The sequence below is a fragment of the Xenopus laevis genome, chromosome 1S (genome assembly GCF_017654675.1).
Source record: "Xenopus laevis strain J_2021 chromosome 1S, Xenopus_laevis_v10.1, whole genome shotgun sequence".
Taxonomy (NCBI): domain Eukaryota; kingdom Metazoa; phylum Chordata; class Amphibia; order Anura; family Pipidae; genus Xenopus; species Xenopus laevis.
Genome location: NC_054372.1, coordinates 174555407 through 174577418, shown reverse-complemented (window position 1 = coordinate 174577418; position 22012 = coordinate 174555407). Strand labels below are relative to the sequence as shown.

General features: G+C 39.8%; 1 protein-coding gene across 1 annotated transcript in view; it reads right to left on the bottom strand.

Moving 5' to 3' along the window:
* thbs4.S (thrombospondin 4 S homeolog) overlaps positions 1-22012 on the bottom strand; it is a 42157-nt gene that overhangs the window by 5682 nt on the left and 14463 nt on the right. The window contains 15 exon segments of the mRNA NM_001093627.1: positions 632-828; positions 940-988; positions 1544-1722; positions 2042-2235; positions 3427-3479; positions 3776-3894; positions 3989-4148; positions 4452-4559; positions 6576-6680; positions 8974-9123; positions 11712-11789; positions 13395-13532; positions 15454-15647; positions 15824-15875; positions 17109-17191. Of these exon segments, the coding sequence (NP_001087096.1) occupies positions 632-828; positions 940-988; positions 1544-1722; positions 2042-2235; positions 3427-3479; positions 3776-3894; positions 3989-4148; positions 4452-4559; positions 6576-6680; positions 8974-9123; positions 11712-11789; positions 13395-13532; positions 15454-15647; positions 15824-15875; positions 17109-17191 (1859 nt within the window).

The following is a 22012-nucleotide window of genomic DNA, read 5'->3' as shown; positions in this document are numbered from 1 at the left end:
ACCAAGTGCAGTCTAAATATTCTTGCTGTATCAGCTTCTGCCAGATATTATGTGACTTGTGCTGTTTTGATAATTTATGATGATCCCTAAGCAGCCCAGACCACACTGAGCATGTGCACAGTCTTAGTCTTGCAAAGATGTTTAACAAAGTTACAAGATGGTGACCCCCTGTAGCCAACTTTGAAAGCATAAATTATTTGTTTGATTAGGCTTGTGGTGCAGTAAGTTCATGTTTATGTTTAGTATACAAAATACACAATTTCTACCATTATTTAGACTGTAGTTCCCCTTTAAGGACCTAAATAATAAAAGTGCTGTAAATATACATCGCAGATTGCCCATTTGCTTCAGAAGCTCTAAGGGTAATGGGGTAATTTTGAAGTTTGCCTAAGTTTGCCTAAGTTTGCCTAACCTAAACATGGCTCTGAAAGCCTGAAATTGCTCTCTACTGCCATCTATGACAATTACCTGAAAGGGCTAGTGTAGCTAATCCTGCCTGAAAACATGGCAGTGCAAGTAGAGAACAAGAAAGGTGGCCAAAGGCAAGTACATCACAAAGGAAATGAGGCATTAGTGGTCACATTGTTCAGTTACTGACGATAAATGTTAGAATGTGCTATTACTATTATACCTTCAGCTGGATGCCAGGCTCTGCTACAGCTCTAAAGGGGGTGGCCTGCCAGTAAGTCTGTTCAGTCTGCTTCCACATAACCACATAAAAGCTTGAACTGTCCTGGTAGCCAAAGATGAAACCAGCGTAATCATCATCAGTCAGTGTGTTCACATGGAATGTGCCCTCGAAATCAACTCCATTAAATGCTGTGTAACCTGAAATAAACCAATGCATGACAGGTAAATGGCCAATTTCTTCCACCAATCCCAGGCTCCGCAGCCCTGTCTTTCCATAGGAACCCAAAGCAGAGAATTCCACATACATACCAACTGCCAGTCCAGGGTCACTATTCATAGTCTGCACAATCTCCATTCCCTGAAATGGAAACAAAAGGCTCTGTTGTAAAATAATATAGGAAAGTAGAGGTCAGAGAACACCTTTCCCCCCACTTTACCTTCATAATATTTTGCTCCCGGGTAAAGTACCAAGGAAGAGAGGAGAACCCCTAAGTCACAATTAAAACTTATCTGTGGGTTTCCCCACAAAGATGCCGTAGGCAGGGACGGATTTACACCCCTAGGCTCAATGCCTTTCGTCGCCCCCGTTCCCTTTATATGGGCAAATTTTTGGAACTAGAGCAATGAGGATTGGTGCATGGGGAAATCAAAAAAACTACCATATCTCCTGCACATCCCCAGTGTTTCTGAAGCAATGTGGGTGTGGTTGGGCAGAATGTCGCCCCCTAAAATCATGCCGCCCCCTAAGATCCTGCCGCCCTAGGCCTTGATGACCTTTCCACAAATCCGGAACTGTCCGTAGATGCAGCAAAACATGTCCATAAACATAACAATGGTGCAGAGCTTTGATAAGGCAAAAGCTATAGCATGAAATAAGGAATTAACTTTTCCTGAAAGAAAAAACTAAAATTACCTGGTTCAGAACAATCCAGTTTGGATCAATTTGGGCATCCCCTTCAGGATCTAGAACCACGGTTTGATAAGCTCTGAAATCTGTCAGAGTGATCTCTGCGTTTTCAGGGCAAACGTCAATTCGGTCAATGACAGTGTCCTGGTCGAAATCGGCCTCACAGACATCTCCAACTCCATCATCTGGCCACAAAAGAGTATGTGTGAGTTGTTTGGCCTCGAGTTTGGCACCCTCATTGTCATTTCATTGGTTTATGCTAAAATACGCTTTAGTTTCAGTGGCTGAGCTCAAATATTAATAGACACATTAGAGTTCAGCTGAATTTGATATCTGGTGAATTTCTTTTAAAGGATATGCAATCCCTCCAACCCAATTAATAAAAGGCTGATAATTTAACACAGCCCATGCTACTGTGCAAGGATATATGTATATGTAGGGGCAATGAACTGGGATGTTTTATGGCCCTCCCCCAATGATAAAGAGCAAAAAAAATGTCATTACTGTTGTCATCCTCCTGCCCTGGGTTGGGCACCAGTCTACAATTATCAGGTCCGGGAGGAACAGTATCCGGAATTCCATCATTATCATCATCGTCGTCGCATTCATCGCCGATGCCGTCCTTGTCTGTGTCGAGCTGGGAGCTGTTAATCACTGTGGGGCAGTTGTCTGTGCTGTCCTGGTGACCATCACCATCACTTACGGGTGCAATAATATAAAACACTGATTATTACAAGTATCACTATGTGTGAAAAAGAAAACACAGCACCAGCCTGCATTTATGTACACATTGTGGTCATGCCATGCTATATATGGCTATTTATTAGGGATGCACCAAATTCACTATTTTGGATTCAGCCGAATCACCAAAACCTTAGGCCGAATACCGAACTGATTCCTAATTTGCATTTTTTTTACTTCCTTGATTTCTGAAAAAAGTCAACTTATTTTCCTTCCCGCCCCTAATTTGCATATGCAAATTTGGATTCGGATTTGAAATCTTTCACAAAGGATTTGGGGATTCGGCCAAATCCTAAATTCATCCGAACCCTGCTGAAAAAGGCCGAATCCTGGCCAAACTCCGAACCTGGATTCGGTGCATCCCTACTATTTATATAAGACAGGGGGCTGGGTGCATTTACTATGAATGCCATAAAAATGCAAGAGCATGCCCTTAGTGCCTATGTACAGATCAGCTCTGCCCGAGGGAATGGCTGTGTTGTGCAAATCTCTACTGGTGAAAAAATATGGCTCCAGGTGAACAGAATCCACTGCTGCTCCTTAACGTCTAAGCAGCAGGTCCGGACAGGGAGTCAGAATAGGCCCTGGCATTCCAAATACACAGAGGCCCAAATAGTCCTCCACCAGCCCACTGAATACTGACTGTCTATGGGACCTTACAGCAGCCCCTCTGGCATTTGCCAGAACCCACAGATTGCCAGTCCAGGCCTGGCAGGCAGTGTTGTATTCACGGGGGTGCCCACTTTCTCAAATCTTTCTTAAGCAGAAGAACATCAGAGCAGCCTCTTTCTTTCTCCTGACAACTTCCTTGACTACTTGGTGGTCAGACTGGTAGGAAATGACCAGCAGGTGGCGCTATTGTAACAAATTCATTCATATTAACAGTACATGTATTCCTTAATATCTTGGAATAAAAGCAAAATAAATAATGAACGTACACTGCAAAATATCTTAGAATAGTACCCTCATCAGTTTTTACCTTAACTTATTTGAAAGGTTTACTTATCCTTTAAGCAAACAACCACCTAACATTTTGCTTCATTTTCTATACTCACTGTTTTTTAACACTGTAGTACATAGTCCCCTATATTCTTATGTTCTTATAACGAAGGATGACAAAAAGAAAACCCAATGGTGAGATGACTTACCTGTCCTGGTTAGTATCACAGGAATCTCCAACGAGGTCATTGTCAATGTCTGACTACAGAGAGAGGCAAGAAAAAAACAACCTGATTTCTGCTCATTTGAACAACCCACGTGTTTCCCCCCCCCAGTATTGTATACGTCTGATTGTCTGCAATACAAATAATCACCAATGCGTAGTGTTCAGCAGTGGGGAATTAGGCAATTACAAACTCATACCAATGAGAAAGAAGCGGAGAGGTTACAGAAGCCATGACACATGAGAGACAATGAGAATTTGTGGTACAACAACATCTGGAAGGCCCATTGTTGGCTTCCAACCACAATCCTTCTCTTTGTCTCATTGCTACTAACCTGGTTTGGATTTATGATGTCAGGGCAGCTGTCACAAGCATCGCCAACACCATCTCCATCTTTGTCTTTCTGGTCCACATTGGGAACTCTCTGGCAGTTATCCAAGATGTTCTTGATGCCTGTAAGAAACAAAGTGGCAGTTCAGTGAAGCGTTCTACTACTTGGTGCTAATGTTGTGTACATCAGTGTGTACTTATACATATAGGGCCTTACCATCTCCATCCATGTCATCGTCACAAGCATCCCCTTTCCCATCATTGTCTGTGTCCCTTTGGTCATTGTTGAGGGTTAACCGGCAGTTGTCACAGGCATCCCCAAATATATCTTGGTCACTGTTTTTCTGATCGATGTTGACAGCCAGTACACAGTTATCCTACACAAACACAAGGGTGTCACTGGAATAGGAATCATCTGTGTTTTTAGGTTTATACTTATTGCCATCACCAGGGCACAGAGTGCAGAGGGCCCAATTATTCCTAGGGCCTAATTAAGAAATTCTTGGAATTATGATTTCATTCTACTGGGGTGCAACATTTTCTGTTCGCAGCCTTGGTGGCTTTTAGATGATGGTTCAAGCATTTGTCAGTGTTGTGATATTCTCGTGTTAGGCACTGATTCAAACTCTTCCTCACGTAACAGTCTGTTTTTTTTGCTTTAATACCATTTTTGTACTTGCCTGTTCATTTAGGATACCGTCTCCATCCGCATCTTCATCACAAGCATCTCCAATTTTATCTTTATCAGTGTCTTCTTGACCCGAGTTAGGAACATATTTACAGTTGTCCTGAAAAAGGGCGAAGTAACACAAAATTACACATATAGGGTGCTGTATTATTGAGGCTAAAGGTGGCCATACACGGGCCAGTAAAAGCTGCCAACAGACCGAGTTGGCAGCTTCTCAGCCTGTGCGTGGTGCCCTCTGACGGGCTTCCCAGATCGATATCTGCCTAAAAGTCGTCCAGATGTCGATCAGGCAGGGTCAGTAGCGTTCCTAGAGGGGGGCGGGCCCTGGTGTGTGACGCGCAGCCGGGCCCCACCCCCTCCATACGGCCGAACTTTAGTGGCGCGCTGCGCTGCCAGGGGCATTTCAGTGGCGTGCGGCGCTGCCGGGGGGCCCTAAGGGGGTGCGGGCCCTGGCCCGCTCACACCCCCTGCTTCCCTAGTAGTTCCGCCACTGGGCAGGGTTAAAAATTCACGTTTGATCACAGTTGCATCCAGTGCCGATCCGCGCCTATATGCCGCCTGAGGCGGCCTTCCGTTGCCGCCCCGACCCCTCCTCACGGCGCTCACATTTTCTGCGCAGGAGGGGGTCGGGGCGCTGCACGACGCTAGTGCAGAGAGCGCATTTGCGCTCTCTGCACTAGAAGAGCCGAATTTCCGGGTTGAAAACCGGAAATTCGGCTCTTAGTTACCAGGAGCGGCATTTTTGCCGCCCCTGGTAACCAGGGGGGCGCTGCCGCCTGAGGCGAGTGTCTCAACTCGCCTCATTGGTGGAGCGCCCCTGGTTGCATCTGTTCGTTGATGTGGTCCTGCGATCCGACCGCCCGTATTGCCTACATTATGATCCGATCATTGGGCCTTAGGGCCCATAATTGGATCAGCCAGATATCGCCCACCTCGATATGGGCATATGGGAAATCACCAAACGAGCGGATCTCTACGTGTATGGCCACCTTAAGATCACTAAGGGGGTTATTTATTAGTCCAAATGCCAAAAACTCAAAAACTTAAATTTTTCGGAATTTATAATACTGATGATGGAAAAAGTCAGAATTTGAAAATCCGGCATCTCAGACCTGCCGAGGTTGTATATAAGTCAATGGGAGAATTCCTGAAGATATCCTGATCTGCACTGGTTTCATGCAAACGTCTGAAAATGTTGTGGTTTTTGGGCAGAAAATCTGGAAACAAAATTTACGATTCGAATTTTAGTACGATTTTCAAGATTTTTTCGAGTTCTTTCACGCACTGGAATTTTTCGGGAAAATGTAGTGATAAATAAGGGGAAATAGCTTGTGCGGATTCGTTTGGAGTATATTTTGGAAAATAATGAGATACATTTGGATTTTTATAAATAACCTCTAAGATTTTGATCATAAAAGTAGCTTAACTGGCCTGACTGGGTAGGTTCTGAAATGGGGCTTTTCTTTTAGTAACTTACTGAGTTAGATTCTGGGAATTTCCACTAACCAGAGGAAGAGGAGCACACGACTAATATCCCCTATTTCACCCTTGTAAATAGTCAGGTGATGACAGACTTAAAATGCTTAAGAACTGCTTAAAAAACGCATGTAGAATGGGCACTAAATTTAGAATTGCGAATGCAAATGTTTGGGTGTCTTGAACTGATAAGATGGAGAAACAAAGGGATGATATGGATTATTAACGGTTTAGTGAGGACAGTTGGTTTACCCCTTGGGCCACTTCTACATTAGTTTTTTTTATTTCTGTGAATATTTCTGTTTAGGTTTCACACCACAAGTCTGGTCTTATCTGAGCAGTCACACAATGATTCACATGTGTAAAGTGTCACGTGGCGTCTGATTCCTATGCAAGTCATCAGATTTGCTGTGATTTTGCAATACAAAGTAATGCTAAAAAAAACAAAGTGTGCCCTTCCTTTGTTCTGCTGCCATCCAGTTACGGATTTACAACGACATCTATATTGATGGATATGTAACTGATTATGTAAATAAAGCTCTAACCAATTGTGCCCACAGTTCCTAATGTAGTTAAAGAGAATGGGATAGAAAGAAAAATTGATGTTCCCCGAGCTCCAGCTAGATTAGAGGGTACCAACCGTTTTGCAGTTCTTATCTGGGCATGGCAGTGCTTCATCCGGGTATCCATCAATATCCGTATCTTTGCCACAGAGGTAGCCATTGCCGGCCCAACCGACTGAACACTACAATAACAAACAGATGAGGCAGATTAAACAGAAAGAAAAGAATGGACAGGGGATAAGCCTGCCTCTAAGCCAGAGCTGTTCTCATTTTCTTCATAAGGCTCATCTGTTAGACCAGTGCTAATAGGTCTGCTGATAGTGAATCCACAGTCATTAATATATATATATACATTATATATATATATATATATATATATATATATATATATATATATATATATACATACACACTCATTGTCCAAAGTACTGGCCCTCATAGGATTTACATAACAAGAAAAAAGTTTTAGTAAATAAAAAAAAATAGGTTTATTTAACCGACGTTTCGCTTCCGCACAGGAACCTTTCTCAAGGACAAACAGTGTGTGTAAGGAAATATAATAATATAATAATATAATAATATATATATATATATATATATATATATATATATATATATATATATATATGCACAGTTCCAGCAGCACTCACCAATCACAAAACATGGCCCGAGCGCTCACCATTTATTCCACATCCCCATTGCAGATAGCTCTCACACCAAACAGCTTAATGTGACAACGTGAGATTTATTCCTCCATATTTGTTTCAACGCATTTCGATCCACAGAAGAGCGTCACCTCAGTGGATCGAAAAGCGTTGACACCAATATGGAGGAATAAATCGATGTCACGTTGTCACATGAAGCTGTTTGCCGTGAGAGCATTCTGCAACTAAAAGAGATATAATACATAAGAAACATGAATATCCTGTAAATTAAATCGTTATAAATGGTGCTTAGTGATGTCACACAACTCCCTTAAACCTGTGTATTTAATAAATTAAGTACCAGGGACAGGGCCGGGCCAGGCTGGCTAGGCACCCTAGGCAACCCGGCCGACAAGACCTGCCCCCGCGCACGTGCGATGGAGAGGGGTGAGTGACGGAGGGGAGAGCGATGGAGGGGAGAGCAATGGAGGGTGTCGGGAAGGAAGGGGAGTAAGACTGAGGGGTGTGGACTAGGGGTAGGCAGAAGACAATTTTAGAGGAACCTGCCCAGTGCCCCCTTATTATGCGCCCTAGGCAGCTGCCTCTTCTGCCTACCCCTAGTTCCGACCCAGACCAGGAAGTTCCATGACCTTTGGCCTCATGCTTTTATATGGCCATGGAACTTCTCTGTGATTTATAATATCCTTTTTTTTAATTATATTTTACAACAGGGTGCACTTTATCCACTATAAAAATGTGTCACTCTGTATAGGACCAGCTCCTAATTAGCACTTTATCTGACATGTGAAAAGAAGCATTGTCTGTATACTTGTGATTCTTCTTCTGGCAGCCTGTATGAATAGCATTCGTACTGGGGTTTCTATTGCATTACTCCCCACTAGATGGCAGTAATGTTCAGAGTTTCACCTGATATTTCCATTTGCTGTAATTATGGACTACCTTACACAATTTCACCCCCTTCCCCTTTTCACTGTAATGAGAATGTGTGTCCTGCTGAATGAGTTTGGGCCAATTGGGCCAATCAGGAGCAGGGAATCATCACAGATGAAGTGATTAGAATAGATTTCATGTGTGTCAGGGGCATAACTATAGAGGAAGCAGACCCTGCGGCTGCAGGGGGGCCTTGGAGCTAAAGGGGTTCCATGAAGCCCTAATTCATATACAATTTTAATAAATATTGGTAAAAAAAAAGTCAACCTCTAAATGTTTTGGGGGCCTGAAAACAATTTGCTGTGTCTAGTTCTTTGAGGCCATTATAACTGACTTTGATAACAGAGAAGAAACCAACTGTCCTTGTGACTTGGCACAACTAGGTTAAATAGCTATTTTAAATGTTAAAAAAAATGTAATTCGAATCAATGTAGCTCATTGTAAACACAACTGTCACTGGAAACAGTATGCGCCTGCCCCTTTCTATTCTCTGCCCAGGTGGTGCTGACTTTTGAAACAATTTAGCAGGAGCCAGCTAGCAGATTAGCAGACTTGTGAATAAGCATTCAAGGCTAAATTCTGCTACGTTGTGTCAAGAGACAGAACCAGCAGTGCAGCAGTGCTCCCAACAGAAATTACAAATTTACAAGTAACTTTCAAACCACTGGACGTTTCATATAAATGTATATTAGAAAGTTTAGAATTTGCTTCTCTCTCGTAATGGAATGTTTTATAATTTTATTTTTGTATAGGAGTCAAAGCAGATCCGGGCCACTACATGTGAGCACCCAAGGTAAACAACCCCCCCCCCCCCCGTCTATTCTAACCTCAGCACTTAGCAAGAGATACCGGCAGAATTAGCCACAGTGTAAATACTCACAGTGCAGGTTATGTCACGGTCCTTTTCCTCTGAACATTGAGCGCTGGCATGACATGGATTCTGTCCATGGCGGCAGCTTTTTTCAGGTTTGCAGCCTTTTATTTGATCCCCAACATAACCAGGTTTGCAGGCCCCACAGCGGAAAGATCCCTGGAGTCAAACAAAAATACATTGAGTTTTGTCAGACAAATCCTTGCAGTCAGCATCACAGCTGCTTAAAGGATAAGTAAACCTTTCAAATATGTTAATGTAAAATTGATGAGGGTACTATTCTAAGATATTTTGCAATGTACATTCATTATTTATTTTGCTTTTATTCCAAGATATTAAGGGATACATGTACTGTTAATATGAATGAATTTTGTTACAACAGCACCACCTGCTGGTCATTTTCTGACCAGTCTGACCACCAAGTAGTCAAGGAAGTTGTCAGGAGAAAGAAAGAGGCTGCTCCTCATCAATTTTACATTGACATATTTTAAAGGTTTACTTATCCTTTAAATCTTCTACCGAATAAAAGTGAGCTCAATACATTAGAAGTTTTTTTCTCTCAAACTTATCTTACTTAATAAATCATACATTTTTTTTAAAAAAATAATTGCCCTTTCTTACAGGGTGAATACAAGGTGTATGTTTTTCCTACAGGAGCCATTTAAAAGCTTTTCTCACAGCAGTTGGCATTCCACCCTGGGAAGTGGTTGCCATATGTTACTTAGACTCCAGGTTTGGAATAAATATAATCTAAGAGAAATTAAACCCGATATTGAAGTGGTCCTTGTTCTTAGAACTGATAAGAAGGCGTCAGTATCAATAGTAAGACAAGATGACAGAAGACAAATGCATTCCATGTTTTTGAGCACTTTTCACCTTGTCCCTTAATTATAAAAATAATAATTTACCAATAATTATAATAATTCATTTTCATTCTGCACCCTGATGTAACACTCTTTGTGCTCTATGAATGCAGAACAAAAAGTTGTGCATCTCTCTCTGTAGGTAGTGCACATTTTATCTGTGCAGCATACAGAAAAAGGGGAAGGTGGCTGCCATATTTAGAAGATGTCTGGCAGGAACACTGGGTTGCAAGGTTCTAAAGAGCCCTATACTTACTACTGCTTAGACTATGGGCACACAGGTTGAAGACCCCAGCTGCTCTCAGCCTGGGTATTTTTACAGGCTGAGAGAAGTGGATCTGCAGAGTGCCCCTGCTCCATTGATTTAAATCTGATCAGCCTGTATGCGGTCACACACACACACAGCAGAGTGAAGCAGATGTAAGCCTAGAGATGCCTACTTTTTTGTATTTGGTCTGACCTCCGCTACATGTGAGTGAACACAGGCTGATCGGATTCAAATCAATGGAGCAGGGGCACTCTGCAGATCCACTTCTCTCAGCCTGTAAAAATACCCAGGCTGAGAGCAGCTGGGGTCTTCAACCTGTGTGCCCATAGTCTTATACAAGGTATTAAATATATATATGCTCTCTTGCACCTGACAGCACCTAGTGTTCTTGTGCTAAAATCACAGAGAAAATATACAGTTCTTGGAGAATGTACGGGGCTCTAAAGGACTTGATTTATCACCCCTGAACTTCGTAAATGGGCCCTTCAGCCTTAGATATGTCCCTTTGCCCTGAAATGTTTCATCATTCTGATTGTAGTCCATGTGTTCCATTTAACAGAGAAATATTAAAAGACAGTGCAGTGTTCTACAGCCCTAATTGCCCCTGACTTAGAGATACTGACACCAGGACTTAAAGGGCATGTAAAGGCAAAACAATGAAATCCAATTTTTACTTTCTTTAATGAAAACGAAACCTCCAATAAAAATCTCCAATATACTTTAATTAAATAATGTGTACCATTTTTATAAGAAACCTGACTGTATGCAGTGAAAATCTCCCTTCATTTACTGCTGTGAATAGGAATTGTCAGATGGTCCCTAACTGCTGAGCAGGGAAACAATCATACTTATGAACAGCAGGGGGAGCCCCCGCCTTACTTCCCAGCCATGCAGAACTCAAGCAGCTTTGTTTATGGTGATCCCTAAGCAGCCCAGACCACACTGAGCATGTGCACAGTCTTAGTCTTGCAAAGATGTTTAACAAAGTTACAAGATGGTGACCCCCTGTAGCCAACTTTGAAAGCATAAATTATTTGTTTAATTAGGCTTGTGGTGCAGTAAGTTCATGTTTATATTTAGTATACAAAATACAGCATTTCTAGCCTATTTTAGACTTTACATGCCCTTTAACCTTTTTTTTTTTACATCTATCATATGTCTTTGCATGCTATTTCTTATTTTACCATAAAATCAGAACCCCCGTGTTCCTCTATGAGGGGGCCACCATAAATTTGCAGCAGTAATCCATTCGCATTAGAAACTTACAAAACTTACAACAGCAGAACTATCAGCACAAATGGTCAGCATGACCTATAGGCAACTTTCAATCTACATTACTTTTTTGAAGAATAGTTTTTAGTGTCAGTATCACTTTAAGCATAATAAACCTGAGGGCTGTAGAGTTCCAGATGTATTTCTTCTTTGAACTGAATATTTTGTACATCACTAATCAGAACACAGGGAATTTTGAAATGAACTCAGGTTGGTGCATGAGAAATATTGTATACTAAGACACAGGAGGGAAAAACGGGTGCAAGCAAAATATAGGATCAAAAACCAAGCTCTAAGGATCACACAAACATTTATTCCGTTTTTGACTTCTGTTCTCCTCTTACCATTGTATTGATGCAAAGAGAATTGGAAGTACAGCCTCCATTTCTCCCATTTTCACATTCATTGATATCTGTGCAAACCTAAAAGTAAATAATACAATATTCAGAATGCAGTCATCAAATACAACTGAATTATTTAACAGATATGCACATCTAATTAAATGCTACTAAATCCCACAGAAAACGGCTCACTCCAACAGGAAAAGGTAATTTTTTCTGCTTCTTGCAAGATGGTCCACAACAACATTTGTTTGACTGGGATTAGATTAAAATCCAAGTGGATGAAATACATAAAACACACACAGTCTTGTTAGCTCAGCCTTCTCAGTCCAGTCTAGTGAGGAAATGGGTGGCAGTATCAATACTAGGATGATGGTATGGAAGAGGCATCTATTCCTGATTAGTATTTGTTATTCATTTGCCTTTCAAATGTTTTTTATTCTATTCCCAAGTGCAAGTCACTGTGCAAGTCACTGTGCAAACGTGCTACTGTGTGTACATGCCCAGGGCATTTGCAAAACTGTCTCAGTGAGTTGCACTTTGATTAGAATAACAAAAATTCTTCACTTAGCCTGTACAGAGCTTGGCAGAAGTTCAATCACTGGAGCTAGAAAGGTCAACGTTTCAGGCCCTCCTGGACCCTTTATCAAGCCTATATAGGCCCGAAACATTGCCCCTGTTTTGTATGCATATGGGCTAAATAAATCTCATAAAGATTTCTTCACCAACTACTGTGTGTTAAGCAGGTGAGGATCTTACAGTATTAGCACCTGAGACCTAAACAGGTATATTTAACAAGTGTTGAGCACTACAAACTACGAATATGGAGCTGGAAAGGTGACAGAATTACAGAATAAACAATCAGCTCTTCATTGGTAGAAAAATGAAGTCATTGTGTGTATGATGGCAGGGGAAGTAGAGATGTCTAGATAGTTAGATCGTTTAGGGTGAATTAATACAGACATTGACATATATATTATATATAGTACATGTTTTTCGTCATTGTGTTCAACCATTTGCATCCTTTTTTTCTAAATACTTTGTAATCAGTTAACAGGCTGAAAGCATTCTTACTAAATTTTCTTGAAATCAGTGGAACATGTCTGAGGCATTTTCTGGTAAAACACCGCAATTATTAAACATGCTGAAAGCATCTGCTCTCACTTCTAGATGGCTACAGTCCCTCATTATACACAAGAATATAAACTCATGTTTAACCATGTGCACTTAAAGAAAATATCATTTCTAATAGGTACAAGTGTGCACTGAAATATCTTCCTTTATGGGTTCTGACCCTTGGGCTCCTAGCACTGCAGCACATATGAGGTTTCATTTGATAAGGGTAGAAATTCAGAAAATCAATATTACCCAACCTGTATCTCTCTTTGGCATTTAATAGAATTCTGTCCCATTCAATAGGCAGCTGGAGGGTTACAGGTTGAACACATGTAATTGGGAAAATATCTGTTTCACAATAAAATATGCCTTCAGCTCTTTTTCCCCCTTTGATGCTAAGGTCCTAAGCAAATGCAGCTTTTGCCTTAAAAATAGCATTTTCTTCCTCATTGTCCCAAACTGGCATCATGTTATGGTACTCAAACAATATCCACTTACTGACATAGACACACAGGCCAAATAAACAAATGCAATAGGTGACTGCACTCTTTAAAAATGGCTGAAAATTACCTGCTTATTTTGCTTGGCAAAGTTAATGCCAATCCCTTGAATTGTGGATCCAGTGTACCCGGGAGGACAGCTCTCACATTTGAATCCTGGAGAAGTGTTTATGCAACGAACACCAGGGAAACATGGATTTAACTGACACTAAAAAGAGAAACAGAAACACATAAAGTTACAACAGTGACCATCAGTGAGGAAAATACAGAATAAAAGACAGGGGGAGGCCCAGGCCTGATAGTTTAATAAGCTTTCTCATAAACTGAACCTGGTCATTAAGATTCATGGGTGCTAAAATACATGTATAGAATATGACCTCTACAGATACAGATGGGTAAATATAAAACACACCAATTCTCTGCATCTGTTCAATTAATTGAGTAAATGTATTAATGAAAAAAATTGATTTGTCTATTTCCTATCTCTTATATAGTAACACTATAGTAATTAATATTGCAAGTAAAGGATCTGCAAGCTCAACTATAACACTCACACACTTAATTTAATTGCTGGACAAAGTATTTAAAGGCCATGAGGTACATTACATCTAAAGGTGGCCATACACTGAGAGATCCACTCGTTTGGTCCCCAAACAAGCGGATCTCTCCCTGATATGCCCTAGGGCCCAACGATCGGATCATAACGAAGGGTAAACGGGCGGTCGGATTGCGCGACCGCATCAACGAACAGATGCGGCCGCAAACCAACGGGATTTTTAGTCCTGTCTGATCTACATCTACTTGAATTTCAGCCAGATATCGATCGGGGAATCCTGACACGGTCTGTTGGCAGCTTGTATCAGCTGTGTATGGCCACCTTAAGACTTTGACTTTTCGAGTTGAATTTTTGGTTGAAACTCACAAATTCGAATTGGGAATAATCCAAACTCGAATTTGAGATTTATCACCCTTGACCCTGGAAGTAAGTCAAATTCGATAAGTCGCCACCTAAAACTTGCCGAGTTCATGTAGAAATCAATGGCAAAGGTCCGTTGACCCATTTGTAGATGTTAATAGCCTTCCTGACATTGCAGTACAGGTATAGGCCCTGTTATCCAGAATGACCTGGGAGTTTCCTGATAAGGGATCTTTCTGTAATTTGGATCTTCGTACTTTATGGGCTGGGACACTCTAGGCCTGGATAAAAGGAAAAATCGCCTGTGCTAATCACACACGGCTATTCGTTTTGCGAAGTCGCCCGAAGTAGCGCCGGCGACTTTTCATTTCATCCAGGCGCAGAGCGAGGGGAGGCATTCAGGGAGAAAAGTTGCGGCGATTAGTCGCCAGTCGACTAAATCTCCACAAATCGCCCAGTGTGTCCCAGCCCTATGGGGGTTATTTATCAAGGTCTGAATTTATCTCAGTATTTCAAAATTAGAAATCCAAGCAACTCCGATTGCCCGAATGGACCTTATTAATGAAGAAAAGAGCCCCGGAAAAATAGGCAAACTTCAGAGCTTTCCCCGAAAACTCAGAATTGTTCAGAATTTTGCGCAAAAACTACGATTTTTTCGTAGTTTTCATCGGATATCGGTACGGACATTAGCGCAGACACTGGGACCTTCCCCATTGACTTATACAGGACCTTGAGAGCTTTTAGATGAAGGGGTTTCAGATTAGGAGTTTTTAGATCATCGGACTTTAATAAATCTCAAAAAATTCGTAGTTTTTTTTCCCTCCGAAAACTAGGAATTATTCGAGGTTCAGATATTCTGAGCTTGATAAATGACCCCCTAAATCAACTATAAAATCATGTAAACATGAAATAATCTCAGTAGGCTGGTTTTGCTTCCAATAAGGATTAATTATATCTTAATTATACAATGTATTGTTTTATTACTATGGAGAAAAAAGGAAATCATTTTTAAAAATATGGATTATTTGGATAAAATAGAGTCTGAGCTTTTGTGGATAATGGATTCAGGTTAGCAGATCCTATACTTTGTTAAAATATTTATCAACGCTGTAAAAATTGCTTTGCCTTAAAACTTTCCATCATTGCCAGAAAAGACACTTTCTAAATCAGTAGAACTTTGTGAATGGTTGTGCTTAATAACATATTACTATACCTCATCTACATCAGTACAAATGACTCCGTTGCCTGTGTAGCCTTCAGGACAAGGGCCACACTGGAACCCAGTCTCGGCGTTAATGCACCTCACTCCTCTGAAACAAGAACTTGCATCACATTGAGGCTTTGGAGGCGCAGTGGTGGTTTGGCGCTTTGGAGCTTCAGTTGGCAATGGGTCATCAGGACCTAAGCCTTTGATATAAATTGAAAAAAAAAAGCATGAGAAAATAAAAAATGGGAATGTTTAAGTGTGATATCCAAGTAAGCCGTAGTATCTTTACACAAGGACATGAAACAATGATTGGTCACAAAGTACACCTGCCACAAACTTTTTCTTGGGCTTTGGATAAGGGTCATTTCATGCTTACCACAGGCCTGGCATTCTGAAATGGTGTTTCTCAAGAACATGGTCTCCTTCACCTTTGAGAAAGACAAGTAATATACAATTTAGTGTACAATAATGTATTACTTTATGAAATCAATGAGTTACACCAGCAGAACCCTAAAACTCCAACCTCTCCCACATCTCTTTCACTTCAAGGAGAACAGAAGCCTAACTAAAGAAGTAGCTAGAAATGTTGACATTATGTTTTGTGCTTCTGTACCAGCCCAAGGAACCACAGCAGTAAAGATCTTTGTCTCCAAAGATGCCCCAGTAGCTCCCCATCTTCTTTTCTGCTGATTCACTGCACATGCTCTGTGCTGCTGTCACTTACTGAGCTTAGGGACCCACTCACCATATACAGTACACATAGAATAGAAATGTCACAATATAAGGCTGATTAGTAATTAATACAGATAATTACTACATGGCAGCACAGAAACCAGTGCAATTAGCATCAGAATTTAATAATCAGCCCTGTAGCATCAGCTTATATTACAGACCAACCTCATTTTCTGCTGGATAATTAGTGACGACCCCTAAGCTTAGCTTCTCAACAGCCAATCAGAGCCCACTGAGCATGTGAGTGTCACAGACACTTTCCAAGATGGTGACCTCCTGTGACAAGTTTGAAGTCCTGGATCATTGCTGCTATTGACAAGCGGAAACTTTAGGCTGGCGCAATAAGTTCAGTATATAAAATATGTAATTTTTAGACATATTCATTTTAGGGTTTAGTTCTCCTTTAAAGGACAGGTATTTTCTGATGGGTCTTAGGTCTCTAGTATGATTAAAGGTCTGGATGTTACATTATCACAAGGAACGCTGGATAGAGGCCTAGCACAGTCTAGATGATAATAAATCGTTTCCCGGTACATATATTCTGCATGAAATGCGTTTCCTAGTTTTTTCAGCTCCCACGAGTCATAAAATGAATGTTTACACTGGCAGAATATCTCCTGGCAAGTGTCCTGACATTTAAAGCCTTTTTGAATTACTGGACACAGATGCTTTAATTTGTGTTTAATATTTTTTCCATATATAAATGTTCCCTCTACAGGATGATGAAATATTTCAGCGCGGTATAATAAATATTTGAGGTTTCGGTAATAAAAACAGCTAAACAACAGATGGTGGTCAGTGGCTGTAGAGTATGTTTTGGACAAAAGTTCATAAGTGACATTAAGCTTACATTTCTTTATACAGATCAAAGAGTTTTATCAGTGAATTGATTGCTAATTTTACACAATGAACGCAGTGTTGAGTGTTACCTGCTGTCTCATGACATCTCGGAGCTCTCCCAGCAGCTGAGTCATTAGGGTTATCTGGCCAATCAACTGTCTGCTGACATCACCTACACAATAATAGAAATGCAGCCTGGGTTATTGGCCACCAACCAATGAGCTGCGGCATCACAAAACTTCATACTAATGTTTATCACTATGATAAGAGTTTATGACCTGGGCATGGAGGGAGACATTGATATTATTAGTGTCAATTAAAAAGTACAGGTATGGGACCTATTATCCAGAATGCTCAGGATCTTGGGGTTTTCTGGGAAATGGATCTTTCTGTAATTTGGATCGTCATATCTTAACTCTATTAGAAAATAATGTAAACATTAAATAAACCCAATAGGCTGGTTTTGCTTCCAATAAGGATTAATTATATCTTAGTTGGGATCAAGTAAAAGGTACTGTTTTATTTTTACAGTGAAAAAGGAAATCATTTTTTAAAATTTGGAAAGTTTCTGGATAACGGGTTTCCTGATATGGATCCCATACCTGTTTTGGTGTTACCATTGCCTTGTCTTAGAGCCATAATTACACTGAGTGCCAAGTCTTCAATAGAAATGAGCTTTAAAGGGGTGGTTAACCCTTATGTTAGCTTTTAGTATGTTATAGAATGTTCTGTTCCTAGCAACTTTGCAATTGGTCTTGGTTAAATATTGTTTTTTTTTAATTATTTGCCTTCATCTTCTGCCTCTTTTTCAATTTTCTATTCAGTTTCTCATTCAAACCACTGCCTGGTTGCTAGGCCAAATAAGGCTTTAGCAACCAAACTGGAGCGTTCTGAACAAAAAGCCAAATTACTGAAACATCTCAAAATCAGTTGCAAACTGTCTCAGAGCATCAATGTCTACATAATACTTAGGGGCAGATTTATCAAAGGTCGAGGTGAATTTTCGAATTCAAAAAATTCAAACTTCGAGCTATTTTCGTGTACTTCGACTAGGGAATAGTCCAAATTCGATTCAAAGTTGAAAAAAAACCAAAAATATTTGACTTTTACCAATCGCCATCTAAAACCTGCCAAATTGCTATTTTAGCCTATGGGGGACCTCCTAGAACCTATCTGGAGTCAATTGGTGGGATTAAAAGTTTTTTTTTGAAAAAACTTCAAATCAAATTTGAACGAATGCGCTATTAATTTGATTAGTACGAATACGGACTTATTCGATCAAAAACTGACATATTCAGCCAGAAAAAAACTTAGAGTTAATTTCGGTTGGTCTTTTTGAATTTGAATTTCGAAGTTTTTCAAATTCAAAATTTGACCCTTGATAAATATGCCCCTAAAAGTTAATTTGAAGGTGAACTATTCCTTAACATTGGTAGAACGTTGTGTTGGCTAGTGAGCGTAGTTGTCTCTAGGTGTGTTGCAATTCATTACTCACTCTGCTTTTGCCTGGTTAAATGCTTTGGTTAGCCTGACAGGTCTCAAAGACTAAAGCATCTGTGAGTAAGTGGGTCTTCTGGCTCCGAACATTTTCTGACGTTTAGTCTTGGCTGTATAAGCTGTGTAATACTGCCGATTTCGGGAAACATTTTGTTTACGGTTATTGCAGACATTTAGTAAGGCAAGGTGTGTGCCAAATAGTAATGCCCAGAAGTTATACGATCGCCTGCGGTATCTGTCATAGGATTGTGAAGTTTTCATTGAAATACCTGTTTTAATGTTTTTGTGAATTTTAATAGCATCCAATAATCCGCTGCTTGTATAACACATCAAATATGGATGGACATGTTATACTTGGAACTGTTTGTAGCCAACCACTATTATAACCAGGATAGAACAAACACATGTGTAGGGTCTGTCCTAGATATTCCGATAAAATATTAGAATTACATTACATGCTGTATTAGTTGATCGGATCTCCTTATTTCCAGCAGACATACCCTTAGTTTTAAAAGAGGAGAAGACTTCGGGACTACTTCTGAGCCAACTCTCTTCTCAATGGGAGCATTTAGAAACTAAGAAAACAAGACTGGCCACTCACATACAGTATACTCACAAATTCACCTTGAATGACTGGATTCATGGATGGTCAACAAATATGAGTATTTTTTGGTTATTTAGTACCATCTTGATCTCTTACAAAATGGCCCATGGAAGGCCCTGGTGGTGTCCATGGAAATTTCCAAGACTTTGTACTGGTTAAGAACCAGTTGTGAACTTCATTTTGGAAGAAATGTCTCATTATTAGAGGAAATCTGTTTTTGGGGTTCTGCCCCATAGATTAAGAATTTCTGACTTACAATGTCAAGCCCAAAGGTCTGGGACCAAAACAGAACTTATAGGTATACATATATATATATATATATATATATATATATATATATATATATATATATATATATATATATATATATATATATATATATATATATATATAGCACCATGGAAAGCCAGCACTCTCGAATAAGAAGTTCATATGCCTGGGTGCAGTATCAAAACTATTACCACAGAAATCCAAAGGATCCGCACTCACAGGTCTTATGCGTAAAAAAAGATTTTATTACAAAGCTTACAGCCTAACGTTTCGGCCTCCTCCGAGGCCTTTCTCAAAGTGTATTGGTCCCATACAGGAAAGCAATATATACATAAATTGGCGGGAAACTGCAATGATGTCATGTCATGATTAGCATAACGAGGTAATTAATATTCATATGTGAAATCCCACTATATACAAATTAAACCAATAATGTATTAATATATTATCATTATCACTTCAGTAATTCATATAACCCAACAACTCATGAGTAAAGTTAAAAACAGGTTAAAAACAAAACACAAAGTAACCCATATCTAAATCCCAAGTTAAAATTACTTTTTATACTCTGTTACAACAGTTTTAAGGGTTACTATGTTGCAGAATCTTTGAGGATGTAACTATTATCCATGGTCACATTTCACTTGTAACAAGCTCGATAGAAAGCCTAATGTACTAGATTTGCCTTCTCTTCAGTCGGTCTATAAAAAGCGGTACTATAATCCCAGAGGGTTATATTAATGTGTTTTTCGCTCCTTGATGTCTGCAGACTTAGTGAAGCGCTGCCTGTGGGTGTTTTAATCGTTGATCAAATATGGGAGCCGTTTGGAGAGGGTCCGATCCTGAATGGGATCATTTAATACATCAGTTTAAGATGACAGCAGGCTAGCCGATCGTAGTGACCACAGAGTTGTCCTCGTATAGGATCATGTTCGGTTTAACACACTAACTGTTTGCTTTGGTGACGGACCATGGATCTTGCAGTACCCATGTTACTTGGACCCTTGTAATGAACCTTTGAATATGGGCTATACACATGGATTTTCTAAAGGCTTAGAGTACTCTTACACAATATGAATCGGAAATTTGATTTATAAGTTTTTTATATGCATAAAGATATGTCAGTTTTATCACGATATCTAGTTCACGTAAATGTTTGTTTATTCTTATAGATCCTTTAATTTATTTTTATATATAAGGATATTTATTTTTCAGTCACCCACTTAGTAATTGGATTTATTTATGGGCACTTGTATATTATAATTTGTATGAATTGCATTATTATTTTATTATTAATCATTTAAAATTATGATATCACCGCATCAGTGGGATTTATGTATGGGGATTTTTGTTCTACTATAATACTGGGCAGTAACATAAGGGTTAATACTGCGGTGGGTTGAAGCCTAAGAAATGAGGAACCTTATCTTGTAGATACATCCTTGATAAATATAAGTATGCATGACACGGACAGCGATCGGGACACGGGTGGTTATGGGAGGTCCCTATGGGAATAGTGGATTATATTAATAATAAATATTACATCATTGTGGGTAGATAACACTGTCCAAAATTAGGGAGCGAGTAGATTAACCCTCTGGGATTATAGTACCGCTTCTTATAGACCGACTGAAGAGAAGGCAAATCTAGTACATTAGGCTTTCTATCGAGCTTGTTACAAGTGAAATGTGACCATGGATAATAGTTACATCCTCAAAGATTCTGCAACATAGTAACCCTTAAAACCGTTGTAACAGAGTATAAAAAGTAATTTTAACTTGGGATTTAGATATGGGTTACATTGTGCTTTGTTTTTAACCTGTTTTTAACTTTACTCATGAGTTGTTGGGTTATATGAATTACTGAAGTGATAATGATAATATATTAATACATTATTGGTTTAATTTGTATATAGTGGGATTTCACATATGAATATTAATTATCTCGTTATGCTAATCATGACATGACATCATTGCAGTTTCCCGCCAATTTATGTATATATTGCTTTCCTGTATGTGACCAATACACTTTGAGAAAGGCCTCGGAGGAGGCCGAAACGTTAGGCTGTAAGCTTTGTAATAAAATCTTTTTTTACGCATAAGACCTGTGAGTGCGGATCCTTTGGATTTCTATATATATATATATATATGTTAACCCTGGTAATGTTTAACCATACCTCCCAACATTTTGGAAGTAAAAAGAGGGACAAAAAATTTTTTCCCACATGTAGTGCGGCAATTTTTTTTACCACACCCCTTTCTGTGGCCACGCCGCCTAATTACCATGTTTGTTTTACAAAATTTGGCAGGTTATGAAAGTTTGAAAATATTTCTCCTTATCTAAACTGTTTTTGTGTCTCAAAATTGTTACAAAGTATCTTATTTGCACCTGTTAGCTGTTCTGGGCTCTCTGCTAAAAGCCAATTAAGTGAGAAACTTTGTTTCTTTTTCTGGCTGTTCAGCGCATAGAAAAGAGGGACTTTCCAGTACAAATGAGGGACTGCGGGTTGAGCTGTCAAAAGAGGGACTGTCCCTCCGAAAAAGGGACAGTTGGGAGGTATGGTTTAACTTATTCTTTCTTTTATCCAGTGTTCTGTAATACATTTTAGTCTAGTGACACAGG